The sequence below is a fragment of the Callospermophilus lateralis genome, chromosome 3, assembly GCF_048772815.1.
Source record: "Callospermophilus lateralis isolate mCalLat2 chromosome 3, mCalLat2.hap1, whole genome shotgun sequence".
Taxonomy (NCBI): domain Eukaryota; kingdom Metazoa; phylum Chordata; class Mammalia; order Rodentia; family Sciuridae; genus Callospermophilus; species Callospermophilus lateralis.
In genome coordinates, this window is record NC_135307.1 from 100,410,436 (window position 1) to 100,424,346 (window position 13,911).

A 13,911-nucleotide genomic window follows, 5' to 3' on the forward strand; every position below is an offset into this window, starting at 1 on the left:
GTTGTTGTTGTTTTGGTTTTGGTTTTGTTGTTTTATTTTGGGTGGGGGGTTTATTTTGTTTGCTATTTAGGATCCAGCTGTGCCTTTGTGCATACTAAACACACACTCTACCATTGAGCTACACCCCCAGTCCCATAACTGTCCCTTCTTAAACTATTACTAAATTAGTTAGAAAGAAAGAGATAAAGGAGAGGGAAGGGAGGTGGATAGAGAGGAGGAAGAGGAGGAGGAGGGAAGAGGAAAAGGGTAGGGCAGGGAGGAGAAAGGAGGGAGGATTGATGGAAGAAATGAAAGAAAGAAAAATAACTCATTTTACTATCCAAAACTAAGAACTTACAGATAGCTCATTGCCAGGATCCTTGTGGCATGCAGAAGTCTAGAGAATTCTAGAGTACTATACCCCCCTACCCTGTTCCTCCCAAAGATTTCTGCATCCATTCTGGAACATCAATTTCCAGAAAACAAAGTGGAAACTGGAAAAATCAGGAGTGGAGATTTTGCTGGTCCTAAAGAAAGGAAAAGGAGAAGTCTTACAGACTACCAAATTGGGTAGGGGGTTCCTCATTAGTAGTCAATCAAAAGTCCCTTCCTGACCCCTTCCCTTTGAACTCAAATATTCTTTCCAGCTACTGGTGAACATAGGTGGAATTAAAAAACCAGATAGAGTTCTGTGGAGATGGGCTTCCAGCTCCTGACTGTCTTCCAGAGGAGCAATGTCAAAATCAGAAGGTAGAATTTGACTCCAAAAGAGCACCACATCTGTTAAAGATGGGCACATCTGTGTCCTGGTTTTACTTGCTATGGGATCTGTTATTTCTATAGAAGATGCTAGTAGTGGAGCGAAAGTCCTTAGGCAGATGAGGCTATTGTAGGGCCTTACGCTTACTAATTAGAATTTGGGTTATCTGGTCTGTGGACCACCATTTTTTAGAAATCCAGGCTTCTGAAAGTCTTTTTAATCAAAGAAAGACATGTTTCTTCCCTTATATGCTAGACAGAAGGCATATTGGGTATGTTATGGCTTAGAAAAATAAATTAACTGTCAGTACTATATGGATAGGAGAACAATTCAGGGAGGTACAGAGCCTAGAAGGACACTGCCAACTGGCCTCCCTGTACTTCCAGATTGGATGAACTCTATCCACTAGAGTGTCCAAAGCATCTTTCTCTGTTAGTCAGCTTTTCCTTACTGTAACCAAAATACCCGATAAGAACAAGATAGAAGCAGAAAAGTTCATTTGGGGCTCATAGTTTCAGAGGTCTCAGTCCATGGTTGGTTGACTCCATTTCTCTGGGTCTGAGCTGAGGCAGAACATCATGTCAGAAGAGCATGGTAGAGGACAGTAGAGTGAATTTTAAATAAGGTTTTAAAAAATACACATGACTTAAGTATTGATTACTAAAAGTGAGACTCTTCTTAAAATCAAAAGTAATAGTAAAGTTTTGGTATTACAGCCAAGAAGTAGTTAAGGGAATTATATCTATAATTTTAATTTATAATAAGTTACATTAGAGACACACAATACTTTCAGAGAGTAATGAGGAAGAAGAGGGACAAAGAAGGATTCTCAGAAAAGGAATATGAAAAAGAGAAAAGCATGAAGAAAATAACATAAAGCTTATGGCTAGGGAAAAAGAGAAATTATGTATCAAAAAAAAGATAAAAAAAGATAATGTATAGGGAAAAAAACAAGTTTTCTCCTCTGCTATGCTTTTATAATACTGTTTTTTGGAGGGCGAGAGGCGGGTACTGGCAATTGAACCCAGGGTTTCACACATGCTAGGCAAGCATTCCACCACTGAGTTACATCCACACACTTTTTATTTTGAGACAGGTCTAAGTTGCCCAGATTGGCCTAGAACTTTCAATTTTGCCTCAGCCTCTGGAATAACTGGGGGTTTTAGGTGTGTGTCACTATGACTGGTTCTCACAATATTTTATACTTCACTTCTGATCACCAAGATGTGTGGATTTTTCCTATACTGAACAATTCTCTAACACCAATTCAGTGTCCTATAATACAATCCAATTCTGACACTATCTACCTGGACTTAGCACCAGATCCCACAGGTTTAGGGTCAGTCTCACAAAACTGCCCCGCCCTCAAATAGATGCCAGTAATAAGTCCAGGGCTATGATACTTCTAATTGACCAGCGATAAAGTGGAGGGTCTCACAAACCTCTCCAATCAGGGGTGGGGTTGTGGCTCAGTGGTAGAGCACTTGCCTATCATGTGTGAGGCACTGGGTTTGATTCTTAGCACCACATATAAATAAATAAATTAAATAAAGGTCCATCAACAACAACAAAAAAATTTAAGAAAAAAATCTCCAATCATTTGTTACAAGAACTCACAAGACTCAAGGAAACTCTTTACATATATTACCTTTTATCATAAAAGGATCCAACTCAAGAACAAACATATCAAAGAGATAGACAGGGAAAGACTCTAAAATAAGGAACACTAGAGTGAATGATTTGGGGCAATTTGCCCCTCCCCTCTCTGGGACGTTTGACAACGTTTAGACACTTTTTTTAAATTTTTTTGCAGTGCTAGGGATCAGAATTCAGGGCTTTATGAATTTGAGGAAAGTGTTCTACTACTGAACTAAAGCCTCAGTACCCAGAAAAACTTAAAATGCTAAGAATGAAGGGCTGGGTTATAGCTTGGTGGAACAGTACTTGCCTAACATGCATGAGGCTCTGGGTTCAATACCTGGTACCCAGGAAAAAAAAATTCTTAAAATGCTAAGAATAAGTTTAACAAAATATGAGCAAGTTTTATATGTATGCTACATAATTTTCCTAAGGGACATAAAATAAATCCAAATAAATAAAGATAAATGAAGATAAAGTGTAAGGGACCGGCGAACGACAGAGGAAGAGACCACCAAGAGACCGACTCATGCAACCGCAAAAGGGGGTTTATTGAAGTTCCAGCATGCTGGGGTGCCATGCTCGCTCAAGAAGGGAGAGCGGCCCAGAGCCCCGAGCAGGGGTTAAGCAGTGCTTAAGTACACTTTCTGGGGAGGGCGGGGGCTTTGCATACATCATAGCAAATTGTCATGAGACGCGGGAAAATCAAACAACAACTCTCAAACATGATTAGTACATTCATTGGCAGGAACAGGTCGGGCAGGGGGTGATAGGTCAGTCCTAAGGCAGGGTATACATTCAAACTGATTGGTTTAGGCCCCGGAGTATGTACGTGCTCAGCTACTCGGGGTCCGGGTTATTAAGCAACTAGGTAGTCAAAAGGGGGGAATCCGACACACATCTAATGGGTAGTTCCGGGAATTGTCTTAACTGCCACAGGAATTTCAGGCTTTGAGTGTAGCTTAGAAACTTTACAATACCTGGTCCGTTACATTTTAACTCAGGCTTTGCAGCTTAGAAGCAGCTTTAGAATGCCTGGTCTTACATTGTAACTTCAGTTTTTTTTTTTTATCCTTTCAAAAGGAATGTTCCTGAAAATGTTCCTGAAAGTAAATCTCAGTACTGTAAATATATTTATGCTTCGCAAATTAATTTATAGTCAATGTAAATTCAATCAAAATACCAAAAGGAATCATAGGAAACTTGGTAAATAAATGTAAAATTCATATGCAAATAAAAAAGTTCAGGTTTTATGGCAATATGAAAGACTGGCCATTTCCTCTCCATAAATATCAAGGATAAAACTGGATAGAATTATCAAAAACAATCATTTTAGGGCACTGGAAATTAACCAAAGGGAAACTGCAAATTGAAAAGTGTTTATTTAAAGACAACTGACAAGGTTATAGGTTAGAACAAAGGGAAGCTGTGTCCTGCCTGAAAATGCTCCTAACTATTTACTTCTAGCTAGGATGATGAGCCAGTGAGTTTTACCAACATGACGTTAGCAAAAAAGAACCCAGCAGCTGTGTTGGCAAAAGGTATGACTCATTTCTGGGTGAGGGAGCAAAAACTTGTGGCTTTGCCCTCTTCAAGTGTGTCACCCTCCAGGAAGCCCCACATGTCCAGCCATCTGGAAGCTCTCCAAACCCCACTGGGTTTTTGTGGAGACTTTAAATAAATTTTAAAAACAAGAAAAGAGCTTTAAAATTGTTACTCCTATTCTTACAATAAGAAAAAGTTGGAAAAACTAAAAGTCAAGTATTCTTGGACTCATAAGAAAAGTGAGATTACAGAGCAAATTATTACCCTGCAATAAGGAGAAAGAGGTTGAATCTAAGAAAAACAAAATGTCTATTTTTCCTCTGATCTCCCACCACAATCAACACAGACTTCTAACACCAGGTATGTAAGAATTTCTCCCCACCAGCACGTGAGCAATCAGTTTTGCAGCTGGGTATTCTCTAATCCTGTTCAGTTCTCATACTATCTACTTAGAGATAGCATCAGATGCCATAGATTGACACCCCACCCCATTCCATTACTTTAGATATCATCACAAGCCCCAGGTGGTCTTTACCTGAGCTTCTGACCTGTGAAGGGTCCAAATAATTTGCTCAAGCTGCTCACAGAACTTGGGGAAACACATTTACCAGTTTATCATAAAGGATATTACCAAGGATACAGATGATACAACATATAGGTCAAGGTATGGGGGAAGTAGTAAAGAAGTTCCATGCCCTCTTCAAGCTTGCTACTTCCAGGAACCTCCACATGCCCAGATATATGGAAGCTCTCTGAACCTTGCCCTCTTGGGGTTTTATGGAGACTTCATTGCATAGGCATGGTGAGGAAACCCAGCAAGGTTCTATGTATACCATTTCTTCCTTCAAGGTATGGGGCAGGACACCTCTGGAATGAGGAGGGTCTTTTTATTATTGGTTCTTTTAGTTATACAAAACAATAGAATTAATTTTGATATAATTATAAAGGCATGGAATATAATTTGTTCTAATTCAGTCCCCGGTATTTCCCCTTTCCCTCCCCTTACTCCCTCCCCTCTACTCTACTGGTCATTTCCTATTTACTTATAGTTTTTTTCTACTTGTAGTTTTTTTTAAATATATTTTTTTAGTTGTAGTTGGATACAATATCTTTAATTAATTAATTTATTTTTATGTGGTGCTAAGGATCGAACCAAGGGCCTCGCCCATGCTAGAGGAATGCTCTACCGCTGAAACACACACCCAGCACCTCTACTTGTGTTTTTTTTTTTTTTTTAATTAGTATCTTGTGGATGCACATGATGGTGAGATTCACTGTGGTATATTCATATGTTCCTATACATATACATACACACACACACATACACACACACACACACACACTCACAGGTTCATTCCACTGTCTTTCCCTATCCCCTCCCTTCATACTTCTTTGTCTACTCCACTGATCTTTCTTCTTTCTTTTTTTTTTATCCCCCTATCCCATTTTGGACTAGCTTCTACATATCAGAGAAAACACTCAACCTTTGACTTTTGGGGACTGGCTTATTTCACTTAGTATGATAGTCTCCAATTCCATCCATTTACCAGCAGAGGTACAAAGTCTTTATGGCTAAGCAATATTCCATTGTGTACCACATTTTCTTTATCCATTCATATGTTGAAAGGTACCTAGGTAGGCTCCATAGCTTGGCTATTGTGAATTGTGCTGCTATACATATTGAAGTGGCTGCATCACTGTAGTATCCTATTTAAAATATTTTGTGAGGAGTGGGTGACTGGGTCAAATGTTGGTTCTATTCCTAGTTTTTTGAGGAATCTCCATACTGCTGTCCAGAGTGGTTGCACTAATTTGCAGTCCCACCAACAATGTATGAGTGTACCTTTTTCCTCACATTTTCACCAACATTTATTGTTACTTATATTCTTGATAATTGCCATTCTAACTAGAGTGAGATGAAAAATAAAAGGGGGGCTTAATGACCTATTATCAGACAAGGGAAGTCAGAGATTTTTTTTTTCAGTGCTTGCTGGGAGCCATCAGCCAAGTAGGTATGACAATTTCCTTGCCAGCGTACCCCCATGTTTCTTTAGTGGAAGGACTCATGGAAATAGGACATTTTGCAGTGACACTGCATGTAAGGTGACCTTGCTCAAGGACCAGGGCGGATCCGTGTTTAGGGTGTTCCCGGTTTAGCATAATATGAGATTAGGGCGTTCCCCGTTTAGAATAGGGCGTATCCTGCTTCCTGAGTTCCTCTTGAGTTCTTAGGGACAGTATTTTTTGGGAGACAGAAGCCCAGTGGAGGTGTGGATTTGGGCAGAGAATGTGGATTTCCCCAGAACGTGTTTGTAGAGTGCCGGTGACAGTTCGGGAATAAAGAATTGCTGTTTGAATCTACAAAGCTGTGAGTGGCTCGTGATTTGTGCCCAGCCAGACTGCAGCAAGTGCTGAGAATAGAGAATTTTCTTATAGCTAACTAAAGGCAGGTAAATATTAGAGTTTCTTAGGAGTCACTCTCAGAAAGAGAAGTTCTAATTTTGTTTTCCTGTGCTGTAGACTGAATTAAGGACCTAGCACTAGGCAAGTGTACCACTAATCTATGTCCACAGCCCTTTTTAATTTTTCATTTTGAGACAGAGTATCACTAAGTTGCCCAGCCTGCCCTCAACTTGCAATCCTCATGCTTCAGCCTCCAGAGTACTTTGGACTACAGGCATGTACCACAGCACCCAGCTTACCACCCAAGCACTATACCTTTGACTTTCGCACAGATTTTCCAGAACACATGCAATTAGCAGATGGCTCATATAACATAGTAAGTTCTATAATCAAATGTTGAGAACTATTATGATTGAAACTAATTTTCTTCACATCCTTACTATTATCTCTTCAGAGGACTTTCCTATCAATGCAACTTACCTGCATCATGACATTTAGTGTATATTTTTGATCTTCTCGCTTTGCTGTAGCTTTTGCTTCTGTAGCCTCCTTTGCTTTCTCCTGTGCTTGTAAAATAGATTTTTCTCTTATTATCTGCATCATCTTTTTGTCCACTAAAATATAAGGAATATTGGTAAACCAGGATTATGATAAATTCTTGACTTAGGAGAAAAATAAATCAGGATGAGATTTATTCTGACTCAACTTCACAAGAAGTGAAAACATGTTTTAATATTCAACTGACCAGGGGTTAACATTAAAAAGGTAAACAATTTATGGTGATAATAATACTGAGGGGGGACAGGAAGGGATCAAAGAGGGATGCAGAGGAATGAGAGAGAAGAGGGGAGAGAGAGAGGAGAAAAGATGGAAGAATGGGAGACAGGAGAATATATTTGTCTTCCTTCCTTTCTGTTGAGAACTAGTGCTATTTGCCTATAAACCTGATCATAGTGATTCATCCCTTGGTATCTCCTAGAAGGGAAGATGAGTGGAGATCACTTGAAATAATCCACCTGAAATAATCAGTCACCTTCTAAAACATAGTATTCATTCATACATATAAAGAAGAGAGGGTCAGGCCCAAGAAAATTCCAAAGTAGCATTGACATGTTCTATGTACAGCTTTACCATTTGCAATTATATTTACTGTAGCTCAGTGTTTTACAAACTGCAGACTGTGGTCCTTTAATGGGTAAATTATCTTGGGGAAGGAGAAATCAGAACCTGAGAGAAAGAATCTAAGAGAGGAGGAAATTGGTGGGGGTGGGGGCAGGAGGTAGGTCTGAGGCCTCTCCCCAACCCTCTTCTATTTAGAAAGAAGGAAACAGACAGCTGGATAGTTTCTGGAGCAGGAAAAAAATCAAAAGAATACAATTTCCAAATGAAAATTTCCATACTTAAATGAAGAGTGTATCAAGAAGGAACTTAAAGAAAAAATTAAGTGGGGCAGGGCATGGGGGGTGTAGTTGAACACATCTGTGATCCTAGCTACTAAGGAGGCTGAGGCAAGAAAATAACAAGGTTGAAGCCAGCCTGGGCAATGCAGCAAATATCAAAATAAAAAATAAAAAGGGCTGAGATGTAGCTCAGTGGTAGAGTGTTTGCCCAGGGTGTGCAAGGCCTTGGCTTCAATATTCATCACTGCAAGATTAAAAAAAAAAAAAAAAAGAGCAGCAAATATGCTTTGAGTAAGGAGGCAGACAAGCTTAAAGCACAGGCTGGAGGTTCACAGAACTTTATGTGAAAAAAAGATTGTTAAATAAATAATCTCACTGAATTGCAAGTAAAACTGTTTCAATTCTAGAGGAATCTCAAACCTAGTTTCAGAGGTAGAATCAATGTCTATTAATTGTTATGTAAGTTAGTTTTAAGACTTTTGATTAGTTTAGATCACAGACTTGCAAACTATTATCCAGAGTCAATTCTAGAATACTGTTTCTCTAACCCACAAGTTATGACTAATTTTTCACTTTTTTTTCTTTGAATTAGAGATTGAACCCACAGGTGCTTAACCATCGAGCCACATTCCCAGACTCCCCTGCTTTTTTGGTGAGGGGGACAAGGTCTCACTAAGTTGCTTAAGGGCTTGCTAAATTGCATTCCTCCTGCCTCAGCATTCACTTTTTTGTTTGTTTTTGGTATTGGGGGGTTGAACCCAGGGGCACTTAACTACTGAGCCACTTCCCTGGCCCTTTTTGTAGTTTATTTAGAGACAGGGCTCACTGAGTTGCTTAGGGCCTCACTAAGTTGCTGAGGCTGGCCTTGAATTTGTGACCTCCCTCCCAGCCTTCTGAACCACTGGGATTATAGGCGTGCAGCACCACACTTGGCAGCCTTCACATTTTTAATGATCAAAAAAATTTTTTTAAATTTAGTGTCAAATAAAACTTAGATTAAATTTGAATTTCAGCATCCACAAATATCTATCATCTGTGGCTGCTTTTGTGCTACAGTGGCAGAGCTGAGTGGATGAGATAGAGACCATTTGACCTGCAAAGTCTCTAAAATATTATCTGATCCTTTACAGAAAACGTTTGCTAATATGGCTGTCCATATAACTATGAAAGAGGAGAATCAAGTAGCCTTTCAATACAAACAGCTGTGTAAGACAGATTATAATGAAAGAAAATTCCCCTCCCACTTCTGGAGAACGTTTGAGCCTGGCTCAGCGGCGCAGGCCTGTAATCCCAGTGGCTCAGGAGGCTGAGGCAGGAGGATTGAGAGTTTGAGGCCAGTCTCAGCAACTTAGCAAGGCCCTAAGCAACTCAGTGAGACCCTGTCTTTAAATAAAATCCAAAAAAAAAAGGGCTGGAGGATGTGACTCAGTGGTAAGCACCCCTGGGTTCAACTCCCAATACCAAAAAAAGAAAGAAAGATAGATTAGAATTTGACATAGAATAAAGTGTTTAATGTCAGATAATACGTTGTAGAAAAAGTATTAAGTTTTTCTGATAATTACCCTCCTATTATATACTAAGAAGATCATGATTAAAATTCTTCCTAGAGGAATTTGTTGTCCAGAAAGACACACATATAAACATCTAAGTCCATAATTCTCAAACCTAACCCATCAGAATCACCTGGGGATGTGCTTGATCATCTGTTTATTTTTAAAAAAGCCATTACAATAGATGATGTTTCTAGTCCCACTTAACGTCAAAATTAAAATTATTAGGAAGAGTCAACATAAATGGAAGTGTTAACATTTAGTCTTAGCTCAGAAGTCAGAACACCCTGGTTGTGTTGTTTGTTTTTTGTGATGCTGGAAGTTGAACCGGGGGCCTTGTGCATTCTAGGGGACACTCTACCACTGAACAACATTCCCAGCCTGTTTTTCATTTTTAAACCCAGAACATTTACTTGGTGGCTTGAAACTCTCAAAATGTACTGGATGTTGCTACAGCTGCCCTCTTGGGGAATCCATGCCTGAATCTGTGTGTACAAGTTTTATGTGCCTCATTCAACCATACCTGGTAGTATTTTGTCTTTGAGTGTTGGCACTCCAGTTATACTTTCTCTTGCACTTGGCAGGGTAGCCATATTTGCCACAAGTCGACTTCTGAAGGTGACAGACCTCAGAGCCAGAGCATCAGCACAATGTGTGCATCTTATTATGCTTTACAAAGGATTCTGGGAATGTTTTATGATATGTCTATCACAAGTCACTGAGTCACAAAGGAAGGCAGGGGTGGGAAAACAGGAATCTGGTTTTTAAAAACTCCTTAGGATAATTTGGAACTCATTAAAGAAATCAAATAACATCTCTATGGTAATCTACCTTAGTAAGTATTGTCTGAACTAAAATACCAGATCATAGGAGGAAAAAATTCTACCTCAGTGCTGGTCCTGAGGATTAAAAATTAAATCCCACTGAAAGATACCAACAGAGTTTTTTTTTTTTTTTTTTTTTTTTTTTTTAGGGGGGTTGGGGGGATTGAACCCAGGGGCACTTAACCACAAAGCTGCATCCCCAGCCATAATATATATATTATGCTGAGGCTGGCTTTGAACTCATGATCCTTCTGCCTCAACCTCCCAAGCCACTGGGATTACAGGCATGCGCAACTGTGCCTAGCCCAACGTTCTCTCTCTCTCTCTTTTTTTTTTTTGTAGTTGTAGATGCTTTTGTTTATTTTTATGTACTGCTAATTGAATCCAGTGCCTCACACATGTTAGGTAAGTGCTCTGCCACTGAACTATAGCCCTAGCCACCAACAGAGCCTTAATATAAAGAATGGTTGCAGTCCCTTCCATTCTTTTTTTCTTTTCTTTTTTTTATTATTTATTTTTTAGCTACAGTTGGACACAATATCTTTTTTATTTTTTATGTAGTGCTAAGGATCGAAGCCAGTGCCTCACACATGCTAGGCAATTGCTCTACTTCTGAGCCACAATCACAGCCTCCTTCCATTCTTAATAGCACATACTTACAGTGAAATGACAGAAGCCTATGAGAAATTCTAGGTGGCAGATATAATGTACTAGAAGACATGGCAACTAGAAGAAGAAGGGGGAAAATAAAGGTAAAGCAGTAGAAGACAATTACTGACCCACAAAGCTTGAGCTGGGCAGTAGAAAAGAATACTACTTAGGAGTACAGGAAACTAGGTTTACACAGAGATCTCAACTTTGGCTGTATAATTCCTGGAAAGCTCTTTTTAAAACTGCCAATTCATGGGCTGGGGCTGTGGCTCAGTGGCAGAGCACTTGTCTAGCATGTGTGAGGCACTGGGTTCGATCTTCAGCACCATATAAAAAAATAAATAAAGGCATTCTGTCCATCTACAACTACAAAAATTTTTAAAAATGCCAGTTCCTGGGTATCACTCCCAGAAACTAATTTTATTGATCTAGGATGAGTTTCAGATGTCTGTATTATTTTATAAATTCAAAAAGTGATCCAAATATGTAGCCAGGGTTGAGAACCTCTGCTCTAGAGTGAAACTACTAAAGCTCTAGTTCTAGCCTGCCAGTGACCAGCTGTGTGATTTTTGCCAATTACTCAATCCTTCTACACTTAAAAATATATAACAATACCTAAATGATAAGTTGTTTCAAGAATTAATAGATATGTTAGTATCTAACATAAAGTAAGCTTTCCTTAAAGGCCACATCAGGAAGGCATACCCCTAAGATAAAAGCCCACATCTCTTCTGCTTAATGTGTTCTAACTTTGAATAATTCCATCATTATGCTTATTTTTAAAAAATATTTATCTTTTGTAGTTGGACATAATAACTTTTATTTTATTTATTTATTTATGTAGTGCTGAGGATCGAACCCAGGGCCTTGCACATGCAAGGCGAGCACTCTACCCCTAAGCCATAACCCCAGCCCCTCATTATGCTTCTTTAAGTGGTAGCTGAAGCACTTTCTCTTTCTCTTTTTTTTTTTAAGGAGGGGAGTACTAGGTATTAAACCCAGGGGAAATTAACCACTAAGCTACATTCCCAGCCCTTTTTAGTTTTTGAGACAGGCTCTCACTAAGTTGCTGAGGCTGGCCTCAAACTTGCTATCCCTGCCACCCACCCCCCCCCCCCAAGCTTCCAGAAGCACTGGATTACAGGCTTGCTCCACCAAACCTGGCAGTACTATCTCATTTTAATGCAGGTGCATCTATGTGCCTTTTTTTTTTTTAATATAGAAGAGCAACTGAAGGAATTCAAGGCATGCCACACCAAAATATGATACTTTGTTATACTGATTATTTTGAGCTGAAAGAACTTGCAAAACATCAAATAGGTGCTTTCTCTGATCTCTTACCTGCCTAATGTTTAATAACAAATTCTCACCAAAAAAACCCAATTGTCATAAATCCCCTCCCTTGGGGTTTCATTAACCAAGGAGTATTCGCTCCTTCTTCTTCTTCTTCTTCTTCTTTTTTTTTTTTTTTTGAATATGGCATCTGGCTGTGTTGCCCAGGCTGACATTCAACACCTGGGCTTAAGTGATCCTCCTGCCTCAGCCTCCTAAGTACCTGAGACTACAGGCCTCTGCTGCCCTGTCTAACTAGTATCAACTCTTAGCACAGGAGTGCAGATTAAAAGTCCACAATGCACTCTAATAAACTTTGATACAAACTATTATATTTCCCATCTATTCTTTTAAAAAATCCATTTGTCTTTCCTAAATACATGCTGTCCTAAGTGGCCTACTCTTTCTCCTTCACCTTCCCCTATTAAGAAGATTTATATAAGTCCACTAGCCTCAGCAACTTAGAGACCCTGCCTCAAAATTTAAAAATAAATAAATAAAAAGCACTGCTTATATAGCACAGTGGTAAAGCATCCCTAGATTCAATCTCCAATACAGGGGGAAAAAACTATATGAACTAAAATTTCACCACTTTTTTGAGTTATTCACTTTTTTTCTGCAATGCTGCTAAAATATAATATTAAAGGTTAATAAATCTGTAGGCACTTTCTCCTGTTAATCTGCCAGATTTTTCATGTACCAAGCTATAAAATGTAGAAAAGTTTTTCTTCCCCTACACAATATAGCTGTTTCAAAGAATTTTTAAAGATATAAATCAGAAAAAGCTCAAGCAGATGAATATCTTTTAATAAAGAACTTACCGCCTGACATAGAAAGCGTCTCCCACATGACCGCTTCTTTTTTATACAAAGTGAAAACAATAGTGTCATTCCCAATCTTTGCTTTACTGCTTGCATCGTCTATGGGAGCATAGAGAAATGCCTCAAATAAAAATGGAGGAAAGTTCACCTGTTCAGAAGAGACAAAACAGAAATGTGGCTGGTCTCACAAATTAACCATACTAGCATTAAAAGAAATCCTTGTTAAAAAGCCAAACTAATTTTCCTAAAGGCTCACTAAATCTATTCTAGGTAGCAAAATTTAGCAAGACGTGAAGAAGCCCTGAGCTGATGTCCTTTATCTACAGATGAGATGTCACCTGTTTGTTTAAAAGAAAAAAAGAAAAGAAAAATTGAGAACGGTCCTCTGCAAGGAGGCTCGCTTTGCGCGCGCCCAGCCGCGCAGTCGCCGTAGGTTCGGGCCACACCCCCGGGAGGACGGCACGCCTAGCGTCCTTACCTTGAGGTAGTTTTCGGTGCAGAACACGTCCGCGTCTCTGACACAGACGCCTCGAAGGGGCAAGGAGAGGAAGACCGCAGTCTTGGTCTGCTGCCAGCTGTAATTGCTAACCAGCAGCGGCATCCCGGGAGTGACAGGAGTGGGAGGGTCGGCGGGTTGCTGCCGGCGACTCCTCGGTTTCTAGGGAAGCTTGGGTTACCACGCGTCACCCCTTCCGGGTCAGGCCGGGCGGGGAGCCCCTGGCTCCCAGCGTGCCCCGGGCGCACTATGTCATCCGGTGACTGTCAGGCCCCGCAACGGACTGCGGTGTCAGTCGGCTTCCTGGGGGTTACTTTCTTCCACTCCTGCTGCGAGAATTTCCAAAAAGTAGACCCACGTCTACTTAAGAAAAGTCTTCATGCCTTAGAATGCAAAGAAAGGATGTGGGCTTAATGGCTCAGGAAAGCGGTCGAGGAGCAGGTGTGACACCTGCGTGTTACTGGGACCTTGAACCTTTGTTCTGACCGAGGCTATTTGGAGTTAGCACCATT

The 13,911-nt window shown here is 39.9% G+C and overlaps 1 protein-coding gene across 3 annotated transcripts in view; it reads right to left on the bottom strand.

The window, feature by feature from the left end:
* Positions 1-13,547, bottom strand: part of Dnaaf4 (dynein axonemal assembly factor 4) — a 45,163-nt gene extending 31,616 nt beyond the window's left edge. For 2 of the 3 annotated variants that reach the window (XM_076848598.2, XM_076848596.2), the window contains exons 1-3: positions 13,382-13,547; positions 12,904-13,051; positions 6,806-6,939 (exon numbers count right to left, since the gene is read on the bottom strand). In XM_076848598.2, the coding sequence (XP_076704713.1) occupies positions 6,806-6,939; positions 12,904-13,051; positions 13,382-13,504 (405 nt within the window). In that variant the 5' untranslated portion in view covers positions 13,505-13,547. The remainder of the gene's footprint in view (positions 1-6,805; positions 6,940-12,903; positions 13,052-13,381) is intronic. The other variant, XM_076848597.2, reaches the window with a different exon arrangement.
* Positions 13,548-13,911: the final 364 nt, after the last annotated feature.